The sequence below is a fragment of the Antrostomus carolinensis genome, unplaced genomic scaffold (genome assembly GCF_000700745.2).
Source record: "Antrostomus carolinensis isolate BGI_N321 unplaced genomic scaffold, ASM70074v2 scaffold51953, whole genome shotgun sequence".
NCBI classification, from domain to species: domain Eukaryota; kingdom Metazoa; phylum Chordata; class Aves; order Caprimulgiformes; family Caprimulgidae; genus Antrostomus; species Antrostomus carolinensis.
In genome coordinates this window covers 1-13,530 of record NW_010308291.1, presented here as the reverse complement: position 1 = coordinate 13,530, position 13,530 = coordinate 1, and the positions used below count along the sequence as shown (strand labels likewise).

General features: G+C 37.6%; 1 protein-coding gene across 1 annotated transcript; it reads right to left on the bottom strand.

The window, feature by feature from the left end:
- Positions 1-2,727: 2,727 nt before the first annotated feature.
- Positions 2,728-11,320, bottom strand: ARHGAP11A (Rho GTPase activating protein 11A). The gene is made up of 11 exons (XM_010165705.1): positions 11,256-11,320; positions 10,818-10,914; positions 10,035-10,285; positions 9,407-9,567; positions 9,146-9,292; positions 7,255-7,329; positions 6,438-6,605; positions 5,719-5,854; positions 5,281-5,389; positions 4,701-4,848; positions 2,728-4,295 (listed from the first exon to the last, which is right to left on the bottom strand). The coding sequence occupies exons 3-11, from the start codon at positions 10,115-10,117 to the stop codon at positions 2,728-2,730; spliced, it is 2,595 nt and encodes an 864-aa protein (XP_010164007.1). The 5' UTR covers positions 10,118-10,285; positions 10,818-10,914; positions 11,256-11,320.
- Positions 11,321-13,530: the final 2,210 nt, after the last annotated feature.

Sequence of the window (13,530 nt, the reverse complement as noted above, 5' to 3'; positions counted from 1 at the left end):
CCGGGCCCCGCCAGCCTCCCGCAGGCACCTGCCGCGCCCGGGGCCTTGCTGCGGGGGTCTGCCCCGTTACAAAGACGACACAAAGCCCAGGGCGGGGGGATAGTCACGATCTCCCTTTTCAGCTAAACGCAATAGTCTAAAAATAAACAGAAGGTTGTTGATGGACACACGGTCACAGAAATAAGACTGGCATGTGTCTGTCCTCCCACTGGGATTTCTCTCCCCAGAATAATATGATCAGCGCTTCACTTGCAGGGTGATCGTGTTGCCCAACGGCAGGCTTACCAGGTAACAAGGCAGCAACCATCCCTAAGCACTTGAAGGGAAAGGTCGATGTACATCATCCATAGCAGGGGTTAACAGACAACCAACTGCAGAAGGACCTTGCTAGATTAAGGCTATCATTTAGCAGTGCTTGGGAAAGCGGTAATTTCTAAAGGCTCTTTTCTGTAACACACCTTCCCTGCTGCTGCTGTGAATGTGACATGTTCCATTTTGGGATAGCTATATACAGAAAAACTCAGAATAGACCCCATAAACCACACCAGATCATGAATCACACCTTCAAAGGTAGACTACTCTTTGCTGGTCCCTAGTACATCTTGCAGGATTAAGCAGTAGGAACCTCCACTAGGCATTTTGTATCTCTCATATCTTCTTTCAAAACATGATCCACTTTATTTCTCATATTTTATGGATGTGTGCCTAAACTGTTCTGTAAAATCTCCAAAAACAGAGCCTATAACTTTCTTTGACAATCTTTCCTGATGTTTAAGGGTTTGCGTGGCAGGCTTCTACCAAAATCTCCCTTTCTGATGTTTGAATCTACTGGTTCAAGAGCAGCATTGATGATCAATAGTTTACTCCTCCATCCATTGTCAAAGCTACATTAGCATTCAAAAGATTTGGTACCTATTAACAACAACAACAACAACAAAAAATCTCAAGTCTTGCGAATGTGAATTGATGACAGCTCACTATTACAGATCTCATTTTCTTCCTCATGATACTGCCTTTATCTCCTTCTGTCCTATTTCTACCACCTACCTCCTCGCATCAGCTATGACAGCTGGCAGTTGCTATGCTGAGCTTTATCTTAGTGAAACAATACAAAACATGGTGCTCTGGTGCCTACGTTCAGCAGAGGATGGGGGAGAAGGGAGAAGCAGCCCCATTTGGATGGCGATGAACCGTTAGGCTGGCTCCCTTACTTCATGAAACTGAAGCTTCCAATCCCCAACCACAACACCGAGTGATCCCTTTAAAATCCTCTCATGGCTCTTTCTCTAGAGTTAGATCTTAACAACAACATAACAACAGAGCGAGGCAGCTCTGCTGGGGTAATGGGGCAGAAGGTTTCCACACGATCAGTTCAGCTAATATGGTGGTGGATACATGGGGAAGGAGGCAGGGACAGAGAGCAAGCAGAACTACTCCCTTTATTAACATATCACTCAAGAAGTGATATTCCTGCTAAATTATGTTGCACCGTGCCTTTTGCTAGTTGTGAGAATGACCAATCTGCATCAAGATGAACAAAAAGGAGAGCCAGAACAGAATCACTTCTGACTTCCATCTTTTCAGACTTACGTTTTATATCCAGTCTGTATATGACAATCTAAATTTCTAAGTCATTAGGGAAGAACAGGCTTAGAAAAGGGACAAAACCAATGGTTTTATTAAAACCAAAAGTAGGCAGTGCTTTCAGCTCTTACATTTTGCCAATAAGCAGTTTGCACATAACAAAGCTAATTAACAGTTTCAGGTGTTTACGCTTAAATAATTTTACAACCGATGACAGACAAACAGTTTTAATTCCAAAAGATGTAAACATTTGCTTGTGCAAATCAACTTTTAACACACTATGGCTTCTTACATTCGTCTCTTGCAACATCATCAGCATCTAAAACCTACTTCTGCACCATCTAGTTAAGACTATTCTATTGCTCTAAAAATAACTTAAGACCATGTTTTCATACTAAGGTAAAATGTTCTGCGGCTCACAATTGAAACGACTTGGTACCTATTGCAGAACACGTTGGCAGATGAAGTTTTAAGACTTTTCACTTCTTGAATAAACTGCACATATATTTTCCACGTGTTCTAGTATTACTCCGGTGTGTGTGTACACATGTCAAAATATAACTTGTTTACTTACTCAACAAGAAAAGTATGCTCCCAATTTACTCCAACAGAAATAAAAAACATTGTCTCAAAAGAAGTAGAGCTGGTGTAAGGCCCAACTTAAATATCAAAGTAGTGCTACAGTACACTTAAAACTAAGAAGTAAATAAATTTAACTACCAATACTCAGCATCAAGACATTTTCATTCACATCTTAGTTTTGTTTTAAATGTCAGATTTTTTATTTACTTTTTTTTAAACTTGGTACTTATTCTTAATACTGCAAAAAATGTTTTGGGAGATGCAGCATGTTTTTAAAAGCTACAATAATAAAATACGAGATCTAATGGCAACATTTGTAAAAACATGTTATTTTTGTTCATTTTTTCATTTGGATGAACTGACTAGCAGTTACAAAAGTTTCAACAAATGAAAGATTCTCAACATAAAACAAATTGTTATTTGTACAAGTTCATGACTTGTACAGTTAAAAAATAAATCAAAAACCACAAATACTTAGAGCTAAAAAAAAAAATAAAACAAATTTGTATTTTTTCAAAGGTTAACCAAGTTCCAATAAGCCTATTTAGCCACCATGTGATCTCACAAGTCTACTGGTTTTGCAGTTGGTAGCAGTTTCACTTTAGATATTGGATTTTTTGGAGAGCCTCTATAACGAACTTTTCCTGAAGCACTTCTTGTGATTGTAGATTTTTCTGGGGCAGCACCTGGAATACTTATATTTGCATTAACTTTTAAACTGGATTTCAATGTTTCATGATTGGTTAGATCTTCTAGAACAGACTTTGATGGATGAACAGTCGCTTTCTGTTCATGGTTTCCAGCAGTTCTGACGGGAACACCAGGCTTGTCTGATGCATTTACTGTCCTGCAACATGACTTGGATGTCAAGTCTAACTGCTTATGAGATATAGAAGCTTGGTCATATGTACTTTGACTCCTGAGTGGCAAAGCCATGGAACTCTTTGAGGGCTTTTCTGTGCAGGAGAATAGTGCAGAATCATAGCTCAAGGATTTAACAAGCGGCGAACCAACACTGCTGGCTTTAACCAGCTGAGAGCTGACAGATCGTCTGTTAGCCTCCAATAAGGAATTAATTCTTCTTACAGACTGTCTAACAGGGGTACGTTGAAACTTAAGAGGTGGTTTTGTTTTGCTTGCAGAACTTTGATCATTTAATGAAAGCTTGTTGAACCATTGTATGTGGTCAGAAACCTTTCCATGGTCAGAAGCAGTTGATGTTTTAGTTAAAGTTTTATCAGAATTTTCAACTTGCAAGTACTGATTGCCCACTTCATTGTGCGATTCAGGCACCTGCAAAGTAGGAAGCAGTCCTGCAGTATCTTCTTCCAAATTACAGCATTTTACTGTACAGTTTTCAGCTGTTTGTGAGTGTGTTAACTGTATTTCCTCTTCTCTTCTGAAGGAATCTGGTTTGTTTAAGTAATCTTTTGATGAACTGTTCTGAACAGTCAACTTCTCTTCCCTGGCCAGTACATGAGGCACAGGAAGTTCAGTTACGTTTCCTACATCTGGTTTCTGGACCTGAAGTGCAATCTCAATAGAAGTTCTGAAGTTCCTTTTCTCCAAACCTGTAATTTCATATTTTTTTGATTGCTGTTTATCAATAGCATGAGATTGATTAAATTGGCACACCAGCTCTCTGGATTTTGTATTTGCTAGACTTCCAGAAACTTCTTCAGTTAACGATTCTCTCTCTGGACTGAGCCCTGTGAGACACGGGGTTTCATTTAATGTTTCACCTGCTACATCTGAGAAGGAAGATTTTGTATCACCTATCAGATTGTGATGATTACTTCCAGATGCAGAGAAGGCTTGCTTAACTTTCAGTAACATTTCTGCAGTTGAATTACTTTCCTCTTCACAAAGTGAAAGTTCTAAGCTGTTGTCTTGTTTGCTTACAGTTGTGGATTTGAATGCATCTGGAACAACTGGTGGCTTTCCAAATATGAAAACAGGTTCTGAAAACCCAATTCCTGTTTCCAGATTTCCTGGCAGAATTCCCTCATTGCTGCTGATCACCTGAGAACCTGTTGCAGTAGGACTATTCCATGACATTCGGTAAACTACTTTATTGTGACATTTTGGAGTTAGCAAGTTTTCTTCTGACTTGCTGATCTTCTTTGAACCTTAAAATAAATACCACAGTGTTTAAGAATAATATTGTGCAATTTTAGTGATTATAGGCAAAATTCTTGCTTAAAACCCCCCCTAATTATCAAAGCAGCACTGAATTTAAAGATGTCATTACTCCCATAAGAGTTTCAGAAATTTGAAAAAAGTCATAATACTAAGAATGGAAATAATTTCTCTTATCTTGTTTAATTAACAGAACTATTAAAGCACACTAAGAACACAACAAGCCTGTACTAAACCAATTATTTTTTGCCAGGAGCCACTAACATTCAGCTAACTTTTGTCCTTCTACCTAGGAGCACTTTTAATCCAATTGCTTTTATACCTTTGACAATAAAGTTACTCTTGCTTTACAAAAGCAAAAGTTTTCCCCATCTAATATATTGTTAGATGTTTACCTTTCTTAGGGAATTTTTCATTGACACATGGGCTGAAGAGTACACCTCTTCTTGCACATTCAGTTCTGCTTTCCAAACCTTGTTGACTTGCAAGACGCCTTCCAATATTTTCAGATCTATTGCCAACCGCACATCCCGATACAATATTCTTGAGCAAACAAAGAAACAGAAAGTGTTAGTTACTTTCACATAAACTTACAATTTGGAATCTCATTTACAGAGGAGCCACCAGGAAAAGGCTACACAAATCATAGTCATCCAAGCCTTCTCCTAGCCATACCTCATCTTCTCTTGATTCTCTGTAGACCTAGGTAGGGAACAACCCACCTTCAGCAAGCTATGCCTAACCACACTCTGAGCATAACGGTTCTGTGCCCCATCCCAGCCAAAGCTAGTACAAGCTGATCAGTTACTGCTATGAAAATAAACCTAGAGCTTCTCGTACTTGATAGCAGGTCCAGCTATGCTGTTGTTTCCCTTCATTACCAAGTAAGTCCTTCCTGCTACTGAAAAGCAGTGCTCAAAAGTTAGGATTAAAATTTGCCCAGTAACAAGACTGGGTTAGAAGCAAAATACTTACCATTTCCCTGTTGCTTTTCCCCAAGCCAAACTTCAAGCGTAATGACCTACGAACCATTTCTTTTCGGCTAATCTTTGGAGAAAAACAACCTGTCTTTCCTGATTCAGCCCTGAGAGGACAGAGGGGAAGAAGTGACACACAAAAAACTCTTTAGAGGGGCAATTAAGACATCCTGAAACTTATTTATACTTATTTCTTCTATTTTCTTTTTGCCAAGCTTTATTAATAGGCACAGGCAGCTACTATATCAGATCTTTTTTTGTTTTGAGCTCCATTTTGCCACATTGGAAGATCTGGTGATTACTACAGAAATTTAGTATGTTTTGAGCACCAAAAAAGATCAGTTTAAAGACAGATTGAGATTTCACATCATTGGTCAAGGGGTCTGGACCTACCTTTCCAGTTTATCTTCAGTTTCTGAGAGTAAAGCCAAATTACCTGTATAATTTTTTGCTTGCAAGTCTTTTACTTCTTCTGTTCCCTGTACTAGACAAATGATTTTCACCACCAGTTGAAGGGGACAGCGAGGTTTGTGATGACTCAAGAGACACACAAGGGCTTGCTTCAAACTGAACTACAGGAACAAAATCATATTTACATGAACTTAAAATAAGTCACATTTTTTCAGACGAAGACTTAACAGTTAATACAATAATGGTTTTAAACAACACAGATTTGTTTGCTTGCATAAATCTGTGTTTGCAACACAGAGCTTGGGGAGTGCTGGCTTGAAATTATTTTGACTTCCACTTTTTTTACTATTAAATGAAGCTGTTGCTTGTAGCATCCATAGAAGCATCTGGATTGCAATTAATTGCATGCTAATGACACCATTACCTCAATTAAGTTGGTAAAACAGAAACATAAGTATAACCTAGGTGACACAGAAGGACTGAAAAAAGATAAGAGGGCATTAGGATTGCAGAGCTGAGAGGTTAATATAACAGACAACAAGAAAGAATTTTGCTTTTGCTCAGTCAACATAACATGACAGTCACCGATGAACATGGACTATTTACTAAGACAGAAAAGTAGTGCAAGGAACACGTAAGACAGGATTATCAATGACTGCCTAATAAGAACAAAAGACTGTACATTTAAATTGAAAGCCATAAACAACTGCTTCAAGCAGCAAGGAAAAAATGAAGGCACTGTACCTGATGCTGGTGTTGAGCTGCTGTTAAAAATGCTATTTGGTAACAACTCAAAAGCAAAACTATGCTTAAAAGATCGTCTCTTCTTGCTGGACAGGCCCTGAGAGCAATCAATTGGAAGTTTACGCTTGGTACTTGGAGTTAGAACCACTGGAGTCACCGATGAAAGGACTGAAATTAAGAAAATGGAATTTGCAATAAAAGCTTAAAAGGTTGAGAGTTTACTAAAATATAAACGGTTTTTAAACTCTGAAAGAAAACTCTTGTAAAAGCTTAGCCAAAGTGCATGCATTTTGAACAGGCAAAGCAATCAGTATAGCTTAGGGTTTGATTTTTTTTTTTATTTTGTTGTTTTTTTCGCAAGTTAGAGTATGAGAAAGGAAAATCCAAACCCACATATTAATAAAATAATATAGGTATTAAGAGGAGGGGAGGAAAAATAAAAAAGGGCAATCATCTCCTGTAAGTTTAAGAGACAGAGTGAAAGAATTTCAGTGCTGGCAAATTCATTCCCAAGAGATATTGCTGCACTACTGCACTGAAGCCTTAGTGTGCGTTAGGTAAGAAGCGCAAGTTCAGTTGTGTAATCCTAGAACTGCACAGCCCACTGCTGCGGTGAGTGTAGCTGCTCCAAGCACTACAGAAAATGCAGTATCCTCAATAAATATGTATCTATATTCAAAGTTTTAAACAATTTACATGTAATCACTTATCTTCAACTAAGTTCTAGTTCTTCAGTTAAAAAAATTTGTGGAATATAGTTGACAAATCCAGAAGATACTGCATGGGCTTTATTTAGTACAAATACACCAATACCTACCGCTTCTGTCTTGTTGAGGTGTAGTGGAGGGTGTTCTGTTATTTTTAAATTTATTCAACGCTCCACTAACAATATCTGAAATTCAAGACACACCGAGCAATCAAATTTACATATGAAGATTGTCTTGCTCTATTTTCAATTCAAGTTTAACTTGTATTCTTTCAGAGAGAAATAAAGCAAATCAGTTTAAATATTTGTTTTATGTAAAAAAAACTATAGTACAGATCTTCTCACCAACATAGTTTTTGTGGCTTTCACAGTAGCTAAAAAATTCTATTTTCTTAAAAAGAAAAAAAAAAAGAAAAAGAAAGAAGCACAGACAATAGAAGTTCCTTGTAAAAAATTCTATTGGTCGTGATAAAATTATATGCCTTCTGAATGCTTGTAGGCAGACCTAGAAGGTATCCATTGAAGTCTCTCTCCCAGAAGGTCTCTCAGACCATCTCATTTTACTGGACAGTTGTCTTGAAGCTGGAAAGCTCTTAGAGCTTTGAAGTTAGGCCCAAATTGAACTATGAAATTTTGGTCTTGCAAAGGAATAATGTACAACTTTTCTGTGAATTATCTGTTTTTGTTTTGGGGTGTTGGTTGTTTTTTTGTTTGTTTGGTTGGTTTGTTTTTTTTAAAGGCAAAATTAAACCCATCAGAGTATATGCATGAAGTTTTACTGTTTTTCCTGCTTTTAAAAGTGTAAAACATTTTTATTAAGTGCTATTGCAACCTACAGTTATATTTCCATGTGTTCATAGCAAAGCTTAGCAAACTACAAGCCTGTGGTACTTCTTTTATGGTGTATGGTAGTTATCAGGTAGTTTTTAAAAACTTATCTTTGAAAATAGATGAAGTGTAGTAATACTGTGTTTTACTACATCTGGAGAAAGAATAGAAGCTGTCTACTACCAGAACCTATTCCACAGAACTAGCAAACTTAACTGCTTCTCCTCAGAACTGTAACATTCACAGACATTTATCACTTTGCAACTCCAGGATGATCTCTCTTCTTCAGAGTGGAAAAGAACACTACACAAAAACCCCATGCCTTGGCTATACAAACAATAATAAAGCCTTAATCTCAATTGCTGTCAGGTTTAATATTCCAAGTACACAAGGTAAATACAAACTCGTATTTTTATAGCAATATATACAAGGTCAGTGTTATAGCAGACTTGAATCAAGTCAAGCATATGTATTCCATAGTATTTCCTCAAAAAGAATGCAGAGGAATAGAGAATATACCACTTGGTTGTCCATATTTGGAAAAAAAGCCCCCCAAACCCTATTGAATAGCTGAACTGCAAAAAAGAACCACCTAGATCTATGATATCATAGTATCCAGTATCCACATATCCACAGTATCCAATAATATCCAATTCAGAGTTACACTTCAAAACACAAATTAGTTACTCTAATTCAAAACACACATGTAATGTATATCCTGCATTCTCATGACCGACGTACCAAAGTATGCAATGTCTTTTGAGTGTCCAAGTATAATTTCAAACCTAGCAAAAAACCAAAAACCCCGACCCAATAAACCTACCAACCAACCAAAAAAAACCCCTCAAAAAATACCAAAACCCTTTATCAGTGTTCTGCACCAGGACCTAAAGTTGACTCAACAAACAGCTGAAACATTAATCTGGCTTCACAAATCCAAACACAAGCAAAATTGCTTCCTTGGCAGACACACTAGAATAAACTCAAGGGTAAAGAAAGACACAATAAAGTGATGTCATTAATGAAGTCTCATATAGATTTTGCAAATCAAACCCAACAAATTTCACAGGCATCTTGTCTGCTTGTGGAAGGCAGCAGGTGCTCAGAATCAGCATACCTGAAGTCTCAAAATGATTCTATTTTAGTTGCTGAAACTTTCACACAACATACCTACCCCCAACACTTCGGTGCCTCCTCTTCTTGCATTCACTGGGAGATTCATTTTCACTGTCTTCATGGCCCCACAGTGAGGGAGTAGATTGAAAGGCATCAGCACCTAACATTGCAGGAATCTTTTCCAAGATAAATTCTGGTACTTGTCCTGAATTAGTTGAGAAATATTTAATTTTTTTTTTTAGTTATTTAAAAAGTTGAAAAGAAAAGCTGTATACAAGTATGTGCAATAAGAGATTTTGATAAACATTTATCATCTTACCGATTTCCACTGCATGGTCAATAAGTGTTTGCACAACAGCAGCTTGTAAGCGAATTTTTTTTTCTGTATTGGCCGACATCTTTTCATTTTCATTCGAGTGCAAGAGGTTGGGAGCAAAAATCACTGCCAGATTACTGCTATCCATTCTGTTTTCATTGGATCTTAACAAGAAAAGGTTTTTTTTACACAAATTATCAGAACATAAACAAGGGAGAGAGAAAAGACAAAATAAGACAAATGCAGTTGAAAAAAAACCCAAACAAAACCAAAAAAAACCCCCAGTCATTCACTTGAGTGCTCACATTCTGAGATTAATCTGTAGACTTACACATCTCAGGCTAGGTAACTGCATGACCATGTTATTGAAATCAAGAGGTTATAGACCCCAGGCAGTTTTGGGGAATGCAAGGTATCAGTTAGACTGTGTTAATTTTATTAGTCACTCCTTTTGCCTTGCAAAGAATGAGAAATACAGCTATGAAAGTCTCCAGCAAAATAAGGTTTCATAAAGAAACCACTGTGGATTTGTGAAAGACAAGACCATGCCTGAATTCCAGTGAATGACGGCAGATAAGAGAAGTCATTAAAAGAATTGTGAGCTGTTTACAAGCACTCTCTTCACACTCACCTTAGGGACACAGTTCTCAGAAAGTTGAAAAAATACCGCAAAGCTTCAATTGTTCTGTCAGCCATTAAACACGACAGCAACATCGTTGCAGTTTTCTTCTCATTTCCTAGCTGCTGAGCTTTGAAAAGGCCTTCCTGCAGATGAGGTGGAAGGATGGGTTCTGGCAGCTCTCTAAAGAATTGTTTAAGAAGCCCTGCAACATCACATGGCAGTGCAGCTGAGATGCAGTTTTCACCTTGATCCAGTTTACTCTGAAATTGTTCACGAGAAACAAGATTTGAAGTCTTCAAAATTCCATCAGAATTTTAAGTTTAGGCATTAAATCTCTAGCCCACGTCAGAAGACGGGCACGTCTTCCCCGTTTTTAGTTTCAGCCTTGTCATGTTTCACCCAACTACAGTATCTACAAACAGACACAATGTTGTCAGACCACATGTGTTAAATTTACAGGTTTCCCATGTACACATCCTTCTGGGAGACCATTGCTAAACAAATATCCTCAGTGTCCAGGGGGCATAGCTGCTAACAGGTTTGTACAGTCACAAGCAGATTCTCACCATCTGGAAAGCTGAAAAAATTTCCCAGGGGAAAAAAAAATAAATAAAAAAGGTGAAGTTTGCTCATTACTGGACTAGATCCCCTCTCATTTCTCAAGCAGGTAATGTTACCTGTCTACTTCCAACATCAGAACTTGAATGACTGAGAAGAGTCAAATAACTAAAACATGTAGATGATCAAGTGAAATGCAGGTATTTTTTTAAAAAGAGAGGTGTTAGAGAATACCTTTAAGGCTTTTAAACGAACAAGAGATCCAGACTTTCTGAAGAGTCCCTCGATATGAACATGTTCTTCCAAATATTGACAAGTATCAACAAGAAAGCTGAGGAAAGAACAGCAACATTCAAACAAACATTCTGACATTCAGAACAAACCTTGTTTTCCCCGGAAAAACTCTCCCATGATAAATGGCTAAAATTTAATATATAGGATAGTTTTCCCCACTTACAAGAAGTATAAAGAAATACAACTGAATAATAGCTGTGGCTCTGAATTCCTCATCTAACTTCTGCTTTCTGCCTCCTCCAACTGAAACTATTCTTGTACCTCCCATTAAAGCTTTAGCAGGCCTGGAATAAATATTATGGCCCCTCTTCTGACAAGATTTCAGTACTATACAGAGAGCAAAATAAGTGTAAGTCTAAATATAAAGTGTTAATTTACCTCGGAATGTAACCATATTCTGGCACAAGTGACTGTGGCAACGCATGAAAAGATATTCCAAAGACTTTACCCTAAAATACAAAATTAAATCAGTGTTACTCAACATTGTTTAGTTGATAGGATTATCAACTACATTGTAGAAAAGCAGGCATTCCACACAGTACAAACAACAAGGTAGTTAAGACAAAAAACAAAGTCTTTCAGATAAGACAGATAAGATGTATTGTCAGGAAAAGCAGTATCATCTCTAGATATCCGAGCCTATGCTGATTCTAGTTACAGGTGATGCCCTGGATTACTGTGAAAGAATAGAAAGGTTTTCTGCAGTATGTTTTGCACATTTTATTTTACAACCAGTCAGTTTTCCTATAAGGCCTCAAAATCAGTAAGAATATTTAACAGACTGCTCTAGAACCTCACCTGACCTTTTCAAATTGACTAAATCATTTTTCTTAAAAAAAAAAAAAAAAAAAAAAAATCAACACAAACTTGAAATGACAACTTTTTTTTAAAAGTTATTTTTTCTTCTTCTGAGGCATTCAAGATTACCATTTCAGGGAACATTAAACTCAACAGAACAGTCTAGAAAACTGTTCTCAACTCTCATATTCAGCCCTTCTATTTAAACTGTACAACTACCACTTTATAGCAAGACCTCAGAGTATCTGTTACATGTTATAAAACAAGGAATTTCTTCAGTCATTACTACCGATGCGCATCTATAGCTTTTTTTAATGTTTATCTGAGGTTACTGCATTATTGTTCATGTTATAAAAGGACACATTTCAATGTAACAACTGGTGTTTTTCTTTCTTTGCCCCACCTCTTTTCTGTTTGTATTTACCAAACATGCAAGTGAGCCCCTCCCCCAAAGAAAAGGATTGGGGTCACTCTCAACCTGTTATTATCAAAGATGAATGCAAACTCACGGTTCTTTATGCCTGAAATTCAAAGTGCTGACCATGTTAGGAAAATAGTTAATCAATAACTAACCCATTAGGCCACTTTGGGCCTATCTGTCCTGCAGAAAACAAGCATAACATGATAAGGAAAGAGAAGCAACACAAATGTTTGTCATTGTATTCCAGGTAGCTATTAAAAGTACAGAAAGAAAATTAACTCCAAGATACAGTGCTTTTCTGTATTTACAAGATTATGTACTAGAGAATTCCAGTGGTTTGTAATCCAGCATTTAAAATTCATAACTGATATCATCACTTTACTGGGTTTTGGATTTTTTTCAGTTCTTCAGATACAATTCTGTTCCCTTACAACAGAAGTAGAATGCCCCCTGGTAAAACAAATATGATTCTACACCTTCTCCTACCTTGCTCAATTATTTAAATATATATTTGCATCCTTGTATAAAACATAAACACTGCAGGAAGCTACCCAGACATGTTTTACTATGACATAGGTACATATTCACAGCTCTTATTATGTTCCCTTCAAATAAACAAACACAGCAAAACACCTGGAACCATAAGCTTGATACTGACAAGGGGGAAGAAACTAAATCTAACTTTCCCCTTGCTCTCTCCCATCCCAGACAACCCAACCCAAGCAAGCACTTTTGCAACTTCTTTGGCTTATATTGACCACCGGTTACTGCAGCATTTTGTAATATCTTCTCAGGAATGGCAACAGCCTTACAGAGAGCTCATTCTGAGAGCACTCAGTTCTGTGCCGGATCAGCTGCACAGGGATCCTGCTCAGGACTCGACTGGGGTTACTTCCATGCTTTAAACATTAGATTTCAACAGATGATCAAGGTTCTGAAATGGATTTCGGGGCTGTATAAAGTGGCATCTGTTAAGAAACTTTAATTTAAAATTAGAGTCCTGAGACAGAAAACACACTTCTTTTCCTTCAAGGAATCCAAAGTACATCATTAAGGTAACAGGATTTCATTGCTCAGAGCACAGGCAAATCAAGCCCAAACCTGTCTGTACAAAAATATCACAGTCGTGTCTGATACTACAAAACCACGCAAATGGAGCCTTTCAAACAAAAAAAATCTAAGAAATCAAGTAAAATAAAAGACATGAAGCTTTTAGGAACCATATAGCAGCCAGGCATTCCAACAAATAATGATTTAAACTCCACAGACAGTGGCACTAAGCACACTGAAGCCTAAGAAGCTCTGGCTGACCAGAGGCGCGCATCGCATCTTGGAAACACGCGTGTGTGGGAGAGCATCGGCCACATTAGCAAGAGAGGAACAAACACATTCTCGGTGGCCGCCTGCTCTGCTCTGCTCTGCCCCGCCCGGGTC

Excerpts from the sequence above, each read along its gene's own strand:
- ARHGAP11A (XM_010165705.1), bottom strand. The coding sequence starts at position 10,117 with ATGTTGCTGTCGTGTTTAATGGCTGACAGAACAATTGAAGCTTTGCGG. Across the intron at positions 7,330-9,145 it reads GAGGCACCGAAGTGTTGGGG|ATATTGTTAGTGGAGCGTTG; the intron begins GTAGGTATGTTG and ends CTTGAATTTCAG. Across the intron at positions 6,606-7,254 it reads ACCTCAACAAGACAGAAGCG|TCCTTTCATCGGTGACTCCA; the intron begins GTAGGTATTGGT and ends TCTTAATTTCAG.